Here is an 18,872-nt window from a genome sequence, read left to right as displayed (position 1 = left end):
ATCTTAATTAACCATTCATGATCTTGTTTATGAAATTGTTTTACGGCGCATTTACTAATAATCAAGCTGTGTCCTGAATATATTCGAACCCGTACAAGGCAAACCAAAGGTTGAGAGAATGAGTAGCTATCAACACGGACACAGTCAACGCGGTCATACATCATACGTCCTCAGTATAATAGGCTCATTCGTCTTCCCTGGGATACTGGGATACCGCCGCCGACCCTCCACGGAAATATTTGTCTCAGAAGACAGTCAGGCCAGTTTTATCGTTCCAACTTATGAATATTGCAAACATGACTTATAAATAAAGATTCCTAACATTTAATGTTATCGGGAATAGAAGAATATCCTTTAGTTATCGATTTATTTTCAATATAGCACCAACTTGAAATATATATCAATTGGTTCCATTTTGGTTTTTCTTTCTTTCAAAAGTAAATCTGTACATTCTTATATGCATAGGGATAAATAGTTCCATACAGAATACTTACTAAGGACATGGTAGCTCTCATTCGTGTTCATGTTTATGTACACGTACTCAATCTGTCCGTTCTGTGTGAGTTTCATGGCGGATCGCTGTGAATCTTGATCGAAATATTCCTCCGCAACCACGCTCATGTTCCTATCAATGAGAGCGCCCTCGATGGTGACTTGAAAGGACGGTGGCAGGGCTTGTGGAAGGCGAGGATCTGGAAGATTTTCGTGCAAGAAGTAAGGATATTTCAGTTATGGACAGAACATGAAGGGCTTCTTGTTACGAATAACCCCTGTCTTCTTGAATCATTATTATTATTATTATTATTATTGTACTGTGCATTATGGTACAAAGCCCCGGCATTACTAAATCAAAAGGTAGGAGTTGTATGATAGTATCATAATGTCATATATGAATATCGTGACGTAAAGTTCGCAGATAGTGGTGCAAAGCCATAGCACTGAGGTGACCTGTTATGGTGTTGTGGTGTCGTAATGCCATGATGTTGTGTCATGTTAAAGTATCGCGGCGTGAAATTGGAATGATGTCATATGATATCGCTATAGCATGTTGGAGCGCTGCGACAGCATGTGGCTTTGTGATGTCATGTTGTAGAATTGCGGCATCATGTAGCTTTGTGATATCATGTTCTAGATTTGCTGATTCATGTAGCTTTGTGATGTCATGTTGTAGACTTGCTGAATCATGTAGCCTTGTGATGTCATGTTGTAGACTTGCTGAATCATGTAGCTTTGTGATGATATGTTGTAGAATAGCGGCACCATGTAGCCTTGTGATGTCATGTTGTAGACTTGCTGAATCATGTAGTTTTGTGATGTCATGTTGTAGAATTGCGGCAACATGTAGCTTTGTGATGTCATGTTGTAGAATTGCTGAATCATGTAGATTTGTGATGTCATGTTGTAGACTTGCTGAATCATGTAGCTTTGTGATGTCATGTTGTAGAATTGCGGCAACATGTAGCCTTGTGATGTCATGTTGTAGACTTGCTGAATCATGTAGCTTTGTGATGTCATGTTGTAGACTTGCTGAATCATGTAGCTTTGTGATGTCATGTTGTAGACTTGCTGAATCATGTAGTTTTGTGATGTCATGTTGTATAATTGCGGCAACATGTAGCTTTGTGATGTCATGTTGTAGACTTGCTGAATCATGTAACTTTGTGATGTCATCTTGTTGACTTGCTGAATCATGTAGATTTGTGATGTCATGTTGTTGACTTGCTGAATCATGTAGCTTTGTGATGACATGTTGTAGCATTGCTGAATCATGTAGCCTTGTGATGTCATGTTGTAGACTTGCTGAATCATGTAGCTTTGTGATGTCATGTTGTAGACTTGCTGAATCATGTAGCTTTGTGATGTCATGTTGTTGACTTGCTGAATCATGTAGCTTTGTGATGTCATGTTGTAGAATTGCGGCACCATGTAGCCTTGTGATGTCATGTTGTAGACTTGCTGAATCATGTAGATTTGTGATGTCATGTTGTAGACTTGCTGAATCATGTGGCTTTGTGATGTCATGTTGTTGACTTGCTGAATCATGTAGCCTTGTGATGTCATGTTGTAGAATTGCGGCACCATGTAGCCTTGTGATGTCATGTTGTAGACTTGCTGAATCATGTAGCTTTGTGATGTCATGTTATAGACTTGCTGAATCATGTAGCTTTGTGATGTCATGTTGTAGGCTTGCTGAATCATGTAGCTTTGTGATGACATGTTGTAGAATTGCGGCACCATGTAGCCTTGTGATGTCATGTTGTAGACTTGCTGAATCATGTAGCTTTGTGATGTCATGTTGTTGACTTGCTGAATCATGTAGCTTTGTGATGTCATGTTGTAGACTTGCTGAATCATGTAGCTTTGTGATGTCATGTTGTAGACTTGCTGAATCATGTAGCTTTGTGATGTCATTTTGTAGACTTGCTGAATCATGTAGCTTTGTGATGACATGTTGTAGATTTGCTGAACCATGTAGCTTTGTGATGACATGTTGTAGAATTGCGGCAACATGTAGCCTTGTGATGTCATGTTGTAGACTTGCTGAATCATGTAGCTTTGTGATGTCATGTTGTAGACTTGCTGAATCATGTAGCTTTGTGATGTCATGTTGTAGACTTGCTGAATCATGTAGTTTTGTGATGTCATGTTGTAGAATTGCGGCAACATGTAGCTTTGTGATGTCATGTTGTAGACTTGCTGAATCATGTAGCTTTGTGATGTCATGTTGTTGACTTGCTGAATCATGTAGATTTGTGATGTCATGTTGTAGAATTGCGGCACCATGTAGCTTTGTGATGTCATGTTGTTGACTTGCTGAATCATGTAGCTTTGTGATGTCATGTTGTAGACTTGCTGAATCATGTAGCTTTGTGATGTCATGTTGTAGACTTGCTGAATCATGTAGATTTGTGATGTCATGTTGTAGAATTGCGGCAACATGTAGCCTTGTGATGTCATGTTGTAGACTTGCTGACTCATGTAGATTTGTGATGTCATGTTATAGACTTGCTGAATCATGTAGATTTGTGATGTCATGTTGTAGACTTGCTGAATCATGTAGCTTTGTGATGTCATGTTGTAGACTTGCTGACTCATGTAGATTTGTGATGTCATGTTGTAGACTTGCTGAATCATGTAGATTTGTGATGTCATGTAGAATTGCGGCAACATGTAGCCTTGTGATTTCATGTTGTAGACTTGCTGACTCATGTAGATTTGTGATGTCATGTTGTAGAATTGCGGCAACATGTAGCTTTGTGATGTCATGTTGTAGACTTGCTGAATCATGTAGCCTTGTGATGTCATGTTGTAGACTTGCTGACTCATGTAGATTTGTGATGTCATGTTGTAGGCTTGCTGACTCATGTAGATTTGTGATGTCATGTTGTAGAATTGCGGCAACATGTAGCCTTGTGATGTCATGTTGTAGACTTGCTGAATCATGTAGATTTGTGATGTCATGTTGTAGAATTGCGGCAACATGTAGCTTTGTGATGTCATGTTGTAGACTTGCTGAATCATGTAGCTTTGTGATGTCATGTTGTAGAATTGCTGACTCATGTAGATTTGTGATGTCATGTTGTAGACTTGCTGACTCATGTAGATTTGTGATGTCATGTTGTAGACTTGCTGAATCATGTAGCCTTGTGATGTAATGTTGTAGACTTGCTGACTCATGTAGATTTGTGATGTCATGTTGTAGACTTGCTGACTCATGTAGCCTTGTGATGTCATGTTGTAGACTTGCTGAATCATGTAGCCTTGTGATGTCATGTTGTAGAATTGCGGCAACATGTAGATTTGTGATGTCATGTTGTAGACTTGCTGACTCATGTAGATTTGTGATGTCATGTTGTAGACTTGCTGACTCATGTAGCTTTGTGATGTCATGTTGTTGACTTGCTGAATCATGTAGCCTTGTGATGTCATGTTGTAGAATTGCGGCAACATGTAGCCTTGTGATGTCATGTTGTAGACTTGCTGAATCATGTAGATTTGTGATGTCATGTTGTAGAATTGCGGCAACATGTAGCCTTGTGATGTCATGTTGTAGACTTGCTGACTCATGTAGATTTGTGATGTCATTTCTGGCGTCCCCTTACAAGTATAAGATAATTTGTAAATATGTTTCATAATAAATAACATCAACGTATTTCCTTTACTCTTTTTAACAGCGTTACTGGAGCTTTTTCTTTGTACACCAATCACATATCCGAGATAATATGTACACTGTATTATCTTATCAGGACAGAGGTGGACCCAACAGTAATCAGGCTATCATAGCTAAACCGGGCACTTATATATGATTGTCGCGGGATGCTCACCGTTCGGGGCGACTGTTGCGGATGCGGCGAATGTACACACCTGGGCCGTGCTGGTGTGCGCCGACACTAGCCATAGTCCAAGAACTAACAATACCTACAATCAACAGGAGAATCAACTAACATCCAAATTGATAAAAGCGGCAAACACTTTCCATAATCTAGTCCAAACTTACTACATAATAAGAGTGTGTTCTGAAACCACTATCAAATAATAATGATACCAGGTGTTCGCAAAAAGGTGAGCATAGCCTGCCCCACTGCAGCATCCGTCACAAACACATGCAAAGACAAGTCAATTGTTCACCTTAACAAAACGGGAAAACATGGTACAAGTCAAAATAGGGAACTGCATCGGACATCATTTTTGTTATAGAAGTGTCTAATTTTGAAATGTCCCCCGCATGTTTACCACAAAACATTTGTATAGCGCTTTGCCTGCCTTGAATATTGTTAACATAATTGAGTACATCGGCACCAATGAACGGAATTGTTATTTAATTGAAGTGCTTTATTTATGAACGAGCACATTCGAGGTAGCTATTGTGTATTGTATTGGTAAAATAAGGGTAATATGTACAGTTGGTGAAGAAGATATCTTAAGAGAAACCTTCTTTTTTTTGTTGATGTAGACACAGGATTACCAGCATTTTGATGTGCTTTTCTAAATTATTAATAGAAATCTAATCAAAGTATGCTTATTATCATTGTACATCCAGATATTTTAAGAAAAGAAATAAACACTATTTAAGCATGTTCACGAAGATATTGCACATATATGTGAAATGTGTTTTAATCAAATAACAACGTTATTATTTGAAATGATAATGCATTTCAACACATAACCAAATGATTGATAGGTATTTTTGGTAAACAGGTACCACTTCATGTGGGTGGTCAGATCACAAAATGAATACGTCAGTGCATGTATCAACTTTGACATCATATGATGAGTTTATAGTATGTAATGTAATGTACCTATGTAATGATGTTAATCATTCGTACATGTACAGGGGGCACGGGTAGCCCAGTCGTCTAAGGCGCCTAAAATTCGCTGTGCAGAGTTGCGTCCACTGGGCACGCAAGAAACCTATGATCGTGGGTTCGAATACCGATTCGTCCCGATTATGTTCTAGGTATTCTAGGTGTGCAACACCATACCTTTGCTCGTGAGTTTCACCAAAGTGGTAAAATCTGATACCTTGATCACTTGGGCTTTCCTCCCACATTTAGCTGACACCGTGAACTATTGTTAAAAGTGGCGTGAGTGTTTAAAACTCACTCACTCACCCATATACAAATGCCTTAACATTTACTTTTCATGAGGGAAATAAGGATGACATTGTTAGTTTTGCTGTACATACTGTAAAGTGTATGGTTAAAATATGTTTCAGCAACAATGGATTTACAAACTGAAGTCACTGAATCGAACCGGATCGTCGTCGTGTAGAACCAACGATTTAAGTAAATAGGTATTTGTTAAATGGCTGTTTTACTGTATATTAGAGGACCGGAATATCCAAGGATAAGAGTGAGTGAGTTTGGTTTTATGCCGTTTTTGCAATATTATGTCGGGAGATACCAGAAAATGGCTTCACATATTGTACCCACAGGCATCGAACCCGGGCCATCGGCGCGACGAACGATCGTTATAACCATTAGGCTACCCCACTATCCACTAAGAGAAGATAGTTAGTACAATGAGGACGTGCAGGGCAAAGGTACTTTATCTGTAAGGACTGTATATGATAAGGTTATCAATCTATAACGAAAGCGTGGACACGAAGAAAACTTTACTTCGCACAACATAAACAAATATATACTAACAGCTATCCAACATCGATAGTAATTGTGTCTTTTGTGATTTCTTACAAATAATAATTTCAATCGCCAGCATGTCAAATATAGGTGTTCAGATAATAATGACACCATACCCATACCCTAATTATTGTCACCCCTCGATATAAGTGTGATATGGGGTGACTATAATTATGAGTATGGGTATATATACCAATTTATACGACATATATACCAGCCAAAACAGGGCAAAGACATATGCTCCTCAATAAACTAAATAACTGTGAAGATTGTGTTATATTTAAAAAAAAGTTTTGATAATATATTAGTATTAATATTTTATCAAATTCATACGAGATATTCAAATATAACATAGTAAGACATAAGTAAGGATGAATCAACTATTAACATGTATCTGTTTTTTGTTTTATATTATAATTGTGAGAATACAGTGCAAGTGTTTGCTTACCTTCATGTTGATGCTGTAAAAAGTCTGTCGTTATCAGTTGAGTGAAGGACGGACCACTGATAAAAATTTAAGTGGGTGTATTTTAGTGTATCACGTTGTCCTCACTGCCGACGACGTGTACACACAATGACACACTTCATCACATGACAATCTTGAGTTATTGGGTAATTGGGGAAATAAGCACTGTAATTGCTGATTAAGTCAAGCAATGTTCATCTCTGAAAATGTGAGTGAGTGAGTGAGTGAGTGAGTGGGTTTGGTTTTACGCCACCTTTAGCAATATTCCAGCAACATCACGGAGGAGGACACCAGAAATGGGCTCCACACATTGTACACATGTCGGGAATCGAACCCGGGTCTTCGGCGTGACGAGCGAACGCTTTAACCAGTAAGCTACCCGACCGCCCCCATCTCTGAAATAAACACGAATGAGCTTTTTCCATAATTATATATTGTCCGATTACGACTATATCATAAGCTTTTGTTATGGATCACTATCACATAGTGATGATAACAGGTGTTTGCAAAAAGGTGAATGAATGTCTCCTGTCCCATCTGTGGCGCCCGACACAAACACATACAGAGGCAAGGCAATTGTTCACCTAAACAAATCCCCAAGGGAACATGTGGTGCAAGTCGAAATTGTCAATTGTCAATTAGGTCTTCCAGTCTTTGGGTATGGCTCAGTGACTTCCTTTAAGCAACGTCAGCGGCGGAATGTTGTTGGATGGATGACCACGCTCGATATACCGCAGTCGTGTGACCCTTTGTGTGAAAGGATCGATTATTTGACAATGGTTCTGGAAACAAATCTCACATTTCTCAACAGGTCTTAAACATTCTGCTAATACCCATTGGCAAGAAGATGTCTATCTGGTAGACTGTTGTAGAGGAATGTAATCTCTCTGGGAATGAGTACTGTATATGCTGGAGCTGGACGTTTCCCCTCCGACATATGTTTTAGCTTTATGACGGCGGTCTGTAAATATTCGAGTTTGGACCAGACATTCCAGTGATTGACATCATGAGCATCGATCTACACAATTAGGATACGATGACAAGCATCAACCAAGTCAGCGAGCCTGACATACCGATCCCGTTAGTCGCCATTTGGGTTGCTTGCACGCACGCACGCATTGTAGTTCATTCGTCTTTGTTTTGTTGCAGGTAGCAGCGTTCTTCTCATTCACCTGGACCTTTGGGGAGTTTCTTTGCAAAAGCGTCCACTATCTTCAGAATGTGTCTGCCATCTGTTCTGTGTTTACCCTGACCGCCATGAGTCTGGAGAGGTTTGTACAACTGCAGAATACTGATACTGCCCACAGAACCCCGGTGAGTGCGACGTTAAACAACAAACAAACAAAAACAAACAAAAAAGGACCAAAACCATTTCCATAATCACAAGAAATATAAAAGTAGAGTTCATTGTACGATTCCCACTTTATTAAAGCATGTTTATGAACCACTGTTAAAAGGTGTTAGTGTTTAATGGAATTTCGAGTTGGGTTACGAGTTGACAAAAACCGCCCTGTCTGTCCATACAAATGGATTGCCATGTGGAAAGGACGTGCTCTAATCCGGGTCGCAACTGTCATGCGTGGTCACGTGAATTGAAATTCGATGGCAGGTCCATGCTACAAGATCCTTGTTGAATAGAAGTTTTCGAGTATACGTAACCGCCCCTTGAAATATCTCGTGATACACGCGTAATTCCAAACAACAACACATGCAGTCAAACACCGCTGTGTCGAAGTTGAAGGGACCTACGTTAATACTTCGAGATTCGAAACAACCGGAAATTATAATAAATAAGGTGTACGCAGGGACCAAGCTTTTACTTCGAGATAACCATAAGTTCGACACAACCGTGTTTGCTGTATATGCCTTTATCTTTATTTGCCTTTTTTCAAAGTAAACAGAATATTGAGATTTGATATACGAAACATGAACACAACCATATATGATTAATAACAAAACAATAAAGAAGTCACATTTCACCACCAATGATTAAATATAATTATCTGGATACAGACATTGAAATATTTACACCATAAGAATTGTCCAGAGTAATCTATTGCCAAATCATTTGTTAAAGAGTTTTAGCTGTCGTCGAAGGTTTTGTTGACAAAGGCAACTCGAAGGTTGTCTTTTTTCTGCTGCCGTCGCTGGAGAAACATCATGACTGCGACACCGATGATGCCGCCCACAACCAACATGACTAAAGCAACTCCCACGAATGCCCCTGGATGAAAAAAAGAAGACGGCTGTACGATGATTTTAAAATAAAATACCAAAGACCCGAATCCGTGACGTTACTAGTATTTGGTGTATGTCTGATGTGGTTCCATATGATTTGGACCTGTGTCACGTGGACATGTGTCATGTGATCCTGTTATCTTGTGATCCTGAGTCATGTGATCCTGTGTCACGTGGACATGTTTCATGTGATCCTGAGTCATGTTGACATGTATCATGTGATTCTGTGTCACGTGGACATGTGTCATGTGATCCTGTTGTCATGTGATCCGATTTCATGTGATCCAATTTTTGATGTGATCATGTTGCTCTGTGTAATGTGTCATGTGGCATATGGTCGTGTGATATGTCATATGTGTTTTGATTCCCTGTCACGTGGGCCCATCTCATGTGTAATGGGATCATGTGTGATACGTGATGTGATGTGACATGTAGTCCGAAGTGATGTGTCATGTGATCCTATGTGATGTGATCCTATGTGATGTGTAATGTGATCCTATGTGATGTGTGATGTGATCCTATGCGATGTGTCATGTGATCCTATGCGATGTGTCATGTGTGATGTGATCCTATGTGATGTGTGATGTGATTATATGTGATGTGTGGGAGCATGGGTGGCCCAGTCGTCTAAGGCACCGCGATTCACTCTGCAGAGTTGCGTCCCTTGGACACGTCAGGAATCTATGATTGTGGGTTCGAATCCCGGGTCCCCCGATTATGTTTCTAGGTTTGTCAGCACCATACCCGTGCTCGTGGGTTTCACCGAGTGGTAAACATCTGAAGACTGCATCACTTCGGGCTTTCCTCCCACATTAAGCTGACACGCCGCGATATGACTGGAATACTGTTAAAAGCGGCGGTAAACCCAACTCACTCATTCACTAATTATGTGATGTGTCATGAGTGATGTGATTCTATGCGATGTGTGATGTGATCTTATGTGATGAATGATGTGATCCGATGTGATGTGTCGGCTTGCCTGTCACACATCACATGTCTTTAGAATTTAAGCGGGACCGTCGTAGTTGTAGAAGTCGTACCTGCGTTGTTCGACGACTTTTGTTGGGATGCGACGTTGGTACAACTGACTGGTGTCGTCGGGTTCTTTACTGTTGTTTAAAGAAAGAAAACAATTAGTTACAATCACAACTACAGATGACTCTCATAATTTTTTGCAGACTGAATTTATATCTCGATCAAAGGTGTTTTGGTCTCGATTAAGTTGAGGTTGCTTCTGTAAACTTTACATTTATTATGTAAAAACCAACATTATTATTATTATGGCATATATGAAGTGCAAATTTACACATAATACTAATACACTATCCTATACCAGTGAATGACGTGTTCACCTTGATTCGGTGTCTGGTGTCCAGGGTTTGGCTGTGGTGTCTGGTGTCCAGGGTTTGGCTGTGGTGTCTGGTGTCCAGGGTTTGGCTGTGGTGTCTGGTGTCCAGGGTTTGGCTGTGGTGTCTTTTGTGCAGAGGTTGGCTGTGGTGTCTTTTGTGCAGAGGTTGGCTGTGTTGTCTTTTGTGCAGAGGTTGGCTGTGGTGTCTTTTGTGCAGAGGTTGGCTGTGTTGTCTTTTGTGCAGAGGTTGGCTGTGGTGTCTTTTGTGCAGAGGTTGGCTGTGGTGTCTGCTGTCCAGGGGTTGTGTTTTGTGTGACGGCTGGTCGAGGCGTGGCTCCTAGGACACCAGAAGGATGACAGTAAGAGTATAACAAGGTTTAACAGTCACAGTGACATCTAAAGAAATAGTTTTCAATGCTCATCAATATAACGTTATCAGGAGAGAGAGAGAGAGAGAGAGAGAGAGAGAGAGAGAGAGAGAGAGAGAGAGAGAGAGAGAGAGAGAGAGCACCATATACACGTAAGGTCTGTTGTCCTGCGTTTACAAATGAGATATCCTTCAACACGAACGTTCAACGCACTAGATTCGAATAAGATGTCATTTCGCTAGAACAAGTAGTAACTTGTTGTAGTGGTTACACAGTTGTAATGAGCACATTTATTATAATTCTACATTCCACACTCTCCTACTTCCACTTTCCACACTCCCCCTCTCCCACATTCCACACTCCCCCACTTCCACATTCCACGCTCCCCCACTTCCACATTCAACGCTCCCCCACTTCCACATTCCACAATCCCCAACTTCTTCATTCCCCAACTTCCACACTCCCCCACTTCCACATTCCACTCCCCCCACTTCCACATTCCACCCCAACCTCCACATTCCACACTCCCCACTTCCACATTCCATACTCCCCACATCCACATTCCACATTCCGAACTCCCCACTTCGCCACTTCAATACTCCCCCACTTCCACTTATTCGTGTTTGCCACACTATCAATACCATAATAGTGATTGTATACGATGCAATATCATTGACTTATATTGATACAATACAATGATACATGCTTGCCAAATTAGCAATTGCCTCATGTTGACACTATACAATGAAACATGCTTGCCACACCATCAATAAAATAATGTTGATACTATACAATGATACATGCTTCCCACACTATCAATTCAATGATGTTGATACGAAACAATGAAACATGCTTGCTAAACGATCAATATCATGTTGTGTATACTGTACATGCTTGTCCCACTATCAGTAGCCTAATGGTGATATTATACAATGGCACATGTTTTCCACACAATCAATAGCCTAATGTTGTTATAAAACAATTATACCCGCTTGCCAAACTATCAATAGTCGTATTTGACATAACATCAATAACAATATGCACGTGAATACTACATAATGCATTATACTTGACAAGCTATGAATAAAATCAAATAGCATAATACTGCATAATGCTACATACGTTACATACCATCAATTATGTGCTGTGAATACTACATAATGCTATATACTTGACATACTATCAATAACGTAATTGGAATACCACATAATGTTATATACATGACACAATATCAATAACGTACTGTCAATACTACATAATGCTGTATACGTGACATACTATCAATAACATACAGTGACTACTACAAAATGCAATAAACATGACATACCATCAATAACATACAGTGAATACTACATAATGCAATAAACATGACATACCATCAATAACATACTGTGAATACTACACCATGCTTATACATGACATACCATTAAAAACGTACTGTAAATACTACATTATGCTGTTTACACGACATACCATCAATAACATGATGGTGATATTGTACAATGGTTTAGTGTAACATTCTATCTTGCCAGTGCTCGATATCATATGTATGTATGTCTGTCAGTATGTCTGTATGTCTGTATGTCTGTATGTATGTATGTATGTATGTATGTATGTATGTATGTATGTATGTATGTATAAAACTAAGACTTCTTACCCGGTGTTGTTGCATTGTAACTTCGCTGTCTAATGCTTTTAGCTGTAAATGTCTGATTCTGGAAGTGATTAAAAAAAATTACTCAAATCTTGTTCAAAGCGGGTTCACAGAGAAAGTTTTGAAAGACAGTATTTAAAAAAAAAAAAATAAATCGAGGGTATGTGTAAGTGAGTTGGGTTTTACGCCGCCTTTAGCAATATTCCAGGAATATGGCGGATAACACCAGACATGGGCTTCACACATTGTACCATTGGGATTGATTCCACTATGCAAAGGTATATATGTGGAAATATAGCTCAATTAACGCCATATGAAACCTAAAATAATTCATTTCGAAATAAGCATGATAAAACCACTAACAACTGTAAACAGTTACTTGACTTACAACGAAAGCATAATTTTTTTAACGGATTTTACAGAGGTCACTAGTATTATGCGAGATTTTGTTGATTTTGTTTTCACCGTCGGCGTTGATGGTTCCATCTCATGAGATCTGTCACTCCGATTCGAGTACGATACCTCTCTGCGGACAGATCTGAGGATAGACACCTCCATAGATCACGTCTGATGAACCCTGTACGAACTCTCTGATAGCAGTCTAAACGAAGGATGCGTGGCACAATATAAATGAAGGATGCGTGGGTTCTTGAGCCAATCAGATGTCAGCTTCTTTAGCGATTCGGCTCTATTTCTCAACTAACGTAAAACGGAAAATTTCGACTTTACCAAAAGACAACTCACACAGAACAGACCTATCCATTCGATAGTACTCACTTTTGGGTGTGGATGGCTTATAAATTATACACAACATAATTGCACAGCCTTTATCATTTACATTCGGAACTGACCGATATAAATTCAGTTTTGAGATACATAAATGCTTCGTTCAGTGTTGAAGCCTGGCACTGATGAGCTGGTCAGAACGTTCACCTAACGTGGCCGTCTGTGGAGGTGTCTCGGCTCTGCATGTAGACAGGTATTGTACAGGGGTAAAAGACCTGATTCTTAATGTGTCCTTGATCATGTTATCAACAACTGGCATGGCTTTCCTTACAACAGGCTTGTTGATTCACAGACCTCTCTGAAGTAGCTGGAATATTGCTGTCTAAGGGGAATATATAACGTCACCGTCAGCGAATAACCAGTCTAGATTATCCGCCGAAACGGATTCCATTGGACGTAAAAAGGCAACACAGCTGTAAAAATTATATGAATTACTGAAGATCGGTGATGACAGTGTTCGCTAAAAGGTTAAGCTTTGCCTGCTCGACAGGTAGAACCCACGTCTCACACAATGTGCACAAAAAGTACCTGTGTGTTCCCTGACGGCGGCCGGCAAACACACCAGACAATCAAGTGGTCGATGGACCAGAAAGTCAAGTGACACGAAACGCATTTAAGATTAATTTAAGTACATGTACTCACGATGCCAACAGTGGGAAGCTGCACTGGGATAACAAACTTCCCTGAAGTGACTGCGGTACTTATAAGTCTGTACGCCCTTATTAACGGTGTCTCATGGACAGCTGCTCCGGTCAGCACACCTGTAACACAAATATGCTTATTATGAAGTTATCATATGGTATCGTATCGTATATCATATCTTATCTTATCTTGTCATGTAGCATCTGAGGTAAAGAGATTCAAACCCTCTCAAATATGAAACAGAAACTACGCGTTTTAAGGATACAAGCCCAAATGGGTATATATTGATCGACTTATGTGTACTGACCAAACAAAGTTCAGGGATCATGAATATTTTGTAAGATATTTTTGTAAGTGAAGACTGAGCATATAATTTCATAAAAATATCCCCAAAAGTTCGCATGATCCCTAACTTGTTTGGTTTAAACCATGTACGAACATAATGGTAGATTTAGTAAAGATAAAAATGTTTGGGATCTTATATATAGCGGAATCGGCGGAGATGTTACTGTTGAAAACTATTACCTATAACTATGTCAGCTTTCAAATGGACAATTTTGCTTCATGTATCATTGATATGCCATGGTTTGGGACATACAGGTTTACTTTAAGAGGGACATTTAATGTAGCCAGAATACATTTTCGACAAAATTATACCACAAACAGTGCAGGAAAATCATGCACAAGGATCAATGTAAATCAGTGAACAACCCTAGACATAAATTCAATCCTTGAAAGTTGTAAAATGTTTTGAAGGCTTTTTGTGAATGACTGAAACAAACACTTCTTGACGTGCAGGAACATTTATTTAAAATATTATCGACCGTGACCGCCATGAAACTGGTCTATGTATATTATTAATAATATTAATATTAATGAGCCCACTTGTAAAGCGCTGTGCATTCACGTGTGTGTGTTTGGGGAGGGGGGCTGTTGGTACCTGTAATAAAGTAACTGTATGGTTCAACAATTATCTGCACCCGATTCTTATTTTTTATGTAATCACGTGCTGTCCGTGTGTTGACATTCATTCGTCACCACTCGCCCCTGTCCGTAACCTGCAAAAAGACTCGCCCCCCTATCGATGAATACGACAAACCAATCAGAATGCGCATAGGAAAGGTCAAAGAATCTCTCAGGAATATTTTTATATTTTACGCATGACTTTCATTTAAAACTATACCCAAGGTACAGTTTAGTGTGTTCAATCAAACTGTATAATACTGTATGTCCCGATGTGTCCCCAATGGCATTTGGAACGTACATGATATATGAGGCAAATGTACGAGAATCATGACGCAACGAGTTGAAAATTCCTTTAGCAATGCTCGTTTGCGCGTTGGCGGAACCCAGTCGCAAAGGTGGGCACGAGAGGGGCACGAGTCGCCATTCGGCTTGTCCCGGATTAACACGAGTTGGTCACGAATGTGTTGACATCGTGCCTTGTCTGTGACGATGAAATAACAAACTGCCAGTACATTGTCTTGAATGACAACCCTGCACTTCTTCGTTTTTTTCAGTGATAGTCCGGACTAATGCCGATGTTGTAGTGCTAGCCCACTGAGATACCATGCCGCAGTTTTACATGAATACCCCACTCAGACACAGTATACTGACTCCGTGCCGACCAGTCCTTGTCTTAGACCCTTAACGCCGAGCACCAGACAGGGTAACCATCTCTTAACGTCTTCTGGTATGACGCGGTCGGGGATTGAACCCCGGACCTTCCACTCTCCGGGCAGACGCTCTGCCACTAGACCACGGAGACGGTCGTTTTTGTTTATATGAAAATTGTCCTCCGAATGAAGACATCTCGTAGGTTGATACGCGATGTACGTAGTTTGAGCTTGAGGATATGAAGGGGAAACATTGTGTACTGACAGGTATATGTGTAGGAACTGTATGCTCTCCTGGACTTGTAGCCACAGAGATGTCAGGACAGACCGGTTTTATAAACTAGGTTACAACGAAAATGTAGCCCCAGCTCTGTTTTCCTTATTTATGATCGGGGTGGTCGGACAGCCTAGTGCTTAAAGCGTTCGCTCGTCACGCCCAGACCAAGGTTCGATTCCGGACATGGGTACAATGTGTGAAGCCCTTTTCTGGTGTCCCCCGCCGTGATATTGCTGGAATATTGCTAAAGGCGGCGTAAAACCATACTCACTCACTCATTTATTTATTATCGATCTGTGGAAGCATGTAGATATGTAAATTGGTAAAGATATACAGCTCATCCAAATATCTTTCATATTTCATAAAACCCAGCTTCACCGTATTTCTATGTGCAGATGATACTGTTCCCCTTGAGACAAATACCAGTGAACTACAAATGATGTTGAATCTGGTAGTTGTTACTGTAAAAAGTCCATTTTAAACCAATATCTTGTATCTATTAAGATTATATAAGTATGTTCAATGTCGGATTCTCCCTAGATCTAACACAATCAAGATACATCTTATGTAACATCTTGTTGTCTTGTAAAAGTATAACAAGTTCACCACTCCTAAACATAACTCACGTGGACAAGACACAATCATAAGCCATGTCTACTGGAACAGTAGGACACACTTACCCTTTCCGTGAACACCTGGTGTCAGCGGTAATTTACAGCGGTTCGTTCGTATAAATATCATCACTGCATTGGAATCTGTTTCTGCAGATAATCGAGACTCATCGTTCTCTGGCGTGTCATTTTTACGTTAACACAAGGTCGACACAATCCTGTCTTCATTGATTGTCTTTTGAATGTGTTTGATTGCAATTGGGGGATTTGCATTACCCTTAAACCACAACTTATTAAAATCACAGCTTAGTATCAAAATCAGATCTTAGTTCTCGCTACCGCTAAACAAAGTTCTGACGAATTCCCATTAAGGGTCACGTCGGAACGACCTTTCTTCCGACCAATCCTAGAGTCGGCGAAAAGATCGGGAAAGTGACATTCATAATGTGTTTTCTAATCATGCTATCTCGAAATGGTTAACACGGGGTATTCCGAGCGACAGTTGCGTCAAAATCACCGTCTGTCTCTCGCTTCACAATGGGTTAAAAATTTGAAACGGAAGATGCTTACCGTACTCCGTGAGAAGTACTGCCATACGATTTCGGATACAATAATTTTCGTTTGTTCAGTTTTCAAATTTTCAATCGATATTGTTCAAAGTGTAGTCTGGAATGAAAGCCAGTTTAAAAACGTGTGCCATGTAGCTCGCAAAAGTTGCATTCTGATTGGCTTATGCTTATGTTTTATTGGTCGGTCAAAGTTCGGTCGTTTTGACGTGATCTGTTATGGGCTATCTGAACAAAATCGGCTATTTCCGGTGAAATTAGGCCTATGAGGTGCCTCGTAGCCATTGTAAACCGGGACTATATTTGGCCACATTACCATTACGTGATGTAAGCATACTAGCGTGCAGATGACAATAATGAATAGCTTGTCAGAGAAAAGAAACTGCTTCTTGTGTGGCAAAAACGGCCGTTTGCATATTCAAGTTATGTCACTCATCTTACGTTGAGGATAGTCTTTTTAGTCATTTACGCTAATCATTATTCCCCGTCAGGCCAGGTCCGGACCATGAGCAATTCATATTTGTTTACATCAACATATTGGAACTATATTTTCAAAACGTTGTTGTATAGGAATATATATGGAATATATTGAGGATTGATTTTCTCAATAAGTAGCTAATTATATGTAGGACTCGCGAAAATTAAACAACGATGAAACGTTAACGTGCCAAAAACGTGCCTCCGAAATCGTGTTAGCCTGTTTACTGTTGGGACAGAAAATACCCACACTCACAGCCGAGTCTCATTTGCGATTACTGAAAATGACGGAATGGGGCGAGATTGACCGAAAGCTGGGATGTTCTCAGATATTTGTTCAGCGGTAGCGAGCACTGAGATCTGATTTTCTCAGCAGTTCATGGAATTCCGTGCAGCTGCGGATATCCTTAAAGGGGAAGTGTACACGCAAAAATCACTTTCTTTCTTTTTCTAAACAAAACGCAATTTTAGAATGAGTTACTATCTGTGTTTGAAAATATACACTCATTTTTTTCACAGTGAAAGTAGAAAGCTCACAATAGTGTGAAAATGATATGCCGTTATGAGGCCTTCGTTTTTCGAGCTGAACAGGCCTGAGTTATCCCCCTTAGATTATGACGTAATTGGTGCCAATTCAACTGGGTCCCTGTCCATTCTGAATGCAAAAGATATCAAGTACAAGTTTTCGGTAAAACAACATGGCCTACGACACACTCCGGCGCAGTGGTGACTCAGCATAACACTATGCTGGCTGGCATCTGAGATGCTAGAATCACACACCTGTACCTACACCACGTGAAGCGGCTCTAACAAAGCATGATGACGTCATAATGTTTATCAATTGGCACCAATGACGTCATATGGCAAGGGGCATAAGCCATGGTGTTTTTGTTATGGAAATAGAACACTTGGTAAATGTGAAAAATATAAATCGTTTTAATGCAAAACATATGTTGATTAATTGTGTTATTTTTATTTTTTTGTCTATGACACTTCTAGGTTAACACTTTTATTGTGGAAAAAGTATACGAAAATTAGGTTCATTTCCGTGTGAACTTGCCCTTTAATGGAATGAATACTAGTATTGTCTGTCTCAACAAGCGTGGGCCTTAAAAGTTTCATTTCAAATAATGCTTCTTTGTTTACGTCTCAAGTCTAAACTGACTTACGCGAAAAGTGATCACAGGTCTCACTGGTTTGAAGAACCTTTCCAACCGATGTGTAATTCATACTCATGGCGCATGTTCTTGCAGCTGGGCAGAGGTCGAAGCTGTTGCAAGTAAATTCCTGGTCGTTGCACGCATCCGCACAACCGAGGGCGTCGCCCACGTTTGTTGCACGAAGGCTGTCTGCGAAGTGTGCCACCATATTCGGCCAACGCCGGTACCTGGCTGAACCAAAAAAAAACATCCTGTATGAGTAATTGTTACCGAAATGTTTGGAAGAGGAAGTGGTTTTGAGTATATTGGTCTGTTAAGAAAATTTCATGCATAATGTCTGGCATTGTTTTCTCGATTAAAAAAAAAGGATGACACATTATTCATAACGTGGAAATATGTGTCCCTTAGGCGTGTCAGGATCCGCTGTTTCACCATGTAAATGACGTCTACGACCCTTTGAACTGCGATTTTTCTTTCAAATAATGATAGTGACGCTGTGGCACTGAAACACGTTTCAAAGCGG

At 40.1% G+C, this 18,872-nt stretch overlaps 2 protein-coding genes across 3 annotated transcripts in view; both read right to left on the bottom strand.

The window, feature by feature from the left end:
- Positions 1 to 6,655, bottom strand: part of LOC124133170 — a 28,883-nt gene extending 22,228 nt beyond the window's left edge. The window contains exons 1-3 of the mRNA XM_048400496.1: positions 6,589 to 6,655; positions 4,326 to 4,419; positions 495 to 692 (exon numbers count right to left, since the gene is read on the bottom strand). Coding sequence (XP_048256453.1) covers positions 495 to 692; positions 4,326 to 4,419; positions 6,589 to 6,594 — 298 coding nt within the window. The 5' untranslated portion in view covers positions 6,595 to 6,655. The remainder of the gene's footprint in view (positions 1 to 494; positions 693 to 4,325; positions 4,420 to 6,588) is intronic.
- Positions 6,656 to 8,009: 1,354 nt separating this feature from the next.
- The window catches only part of LOC124133169, a 33,525-nt gene continuing 22,662 nt past the window's right edge, over positions 8,010 to 18,872 (bottom strand). The window contains exons 14-19 of one of the 2 annotated variants that reach the window (XM_048400497.1): positions 18,359 to 18,580; positions 13,643 to 13,761; positions 12,218 to 12,275; positions 10,197 to 10,529; positions 9,885 to 9,953; positions 8,010 to 8,830 (exon numbers count right to left, since the gene is read on the bottom strand). In XM_048400497.1, coding sequence (XP_048256454.1) covers positions 8,688 to 8,830; positions 9,885 to 9,953; positions 10,197 to 10,529; positions 12,218 to 12,275; positions 13,643 to 13,761; positions 18,359 to 18,580 — 944 coding nt within the window. In that variant the 3' untranslated portion in view covers positions 8,010 to 8,687. The remainder of the gene's footprint in view (positions 8,831 to 9,884; positions 9,954 to 10,196; positions 10,530 to 12,217; positions 12,276 to 13,642; positions 13,762 to 18,358; positions 18,581 to 18,872) is intronic. The other variant, XR_007222347.1, reaches the window with a different exon arrangement.

Source organism: Haliotis rufescens, unplaced genomic scaffold, assembly GCF_023055435.1.
Source record: "Haliotis rufescens isolate VD_foot unplaced genomic scaffold, xgHalRufe1.0.p SCAF_2, whole genome shotgun sequence".
Classification (NCBI taxonomy): Eukaryota; Metazoa; Mollusca; class Gastropoda; order Lepetellida; family Haliotidae; genus Haliotis; species Haliotis rufescens.
Note: the sequence above shows the minus strand (reverse complement) of the source record. Positions and strands in the feature narration are given on the sequence as shown.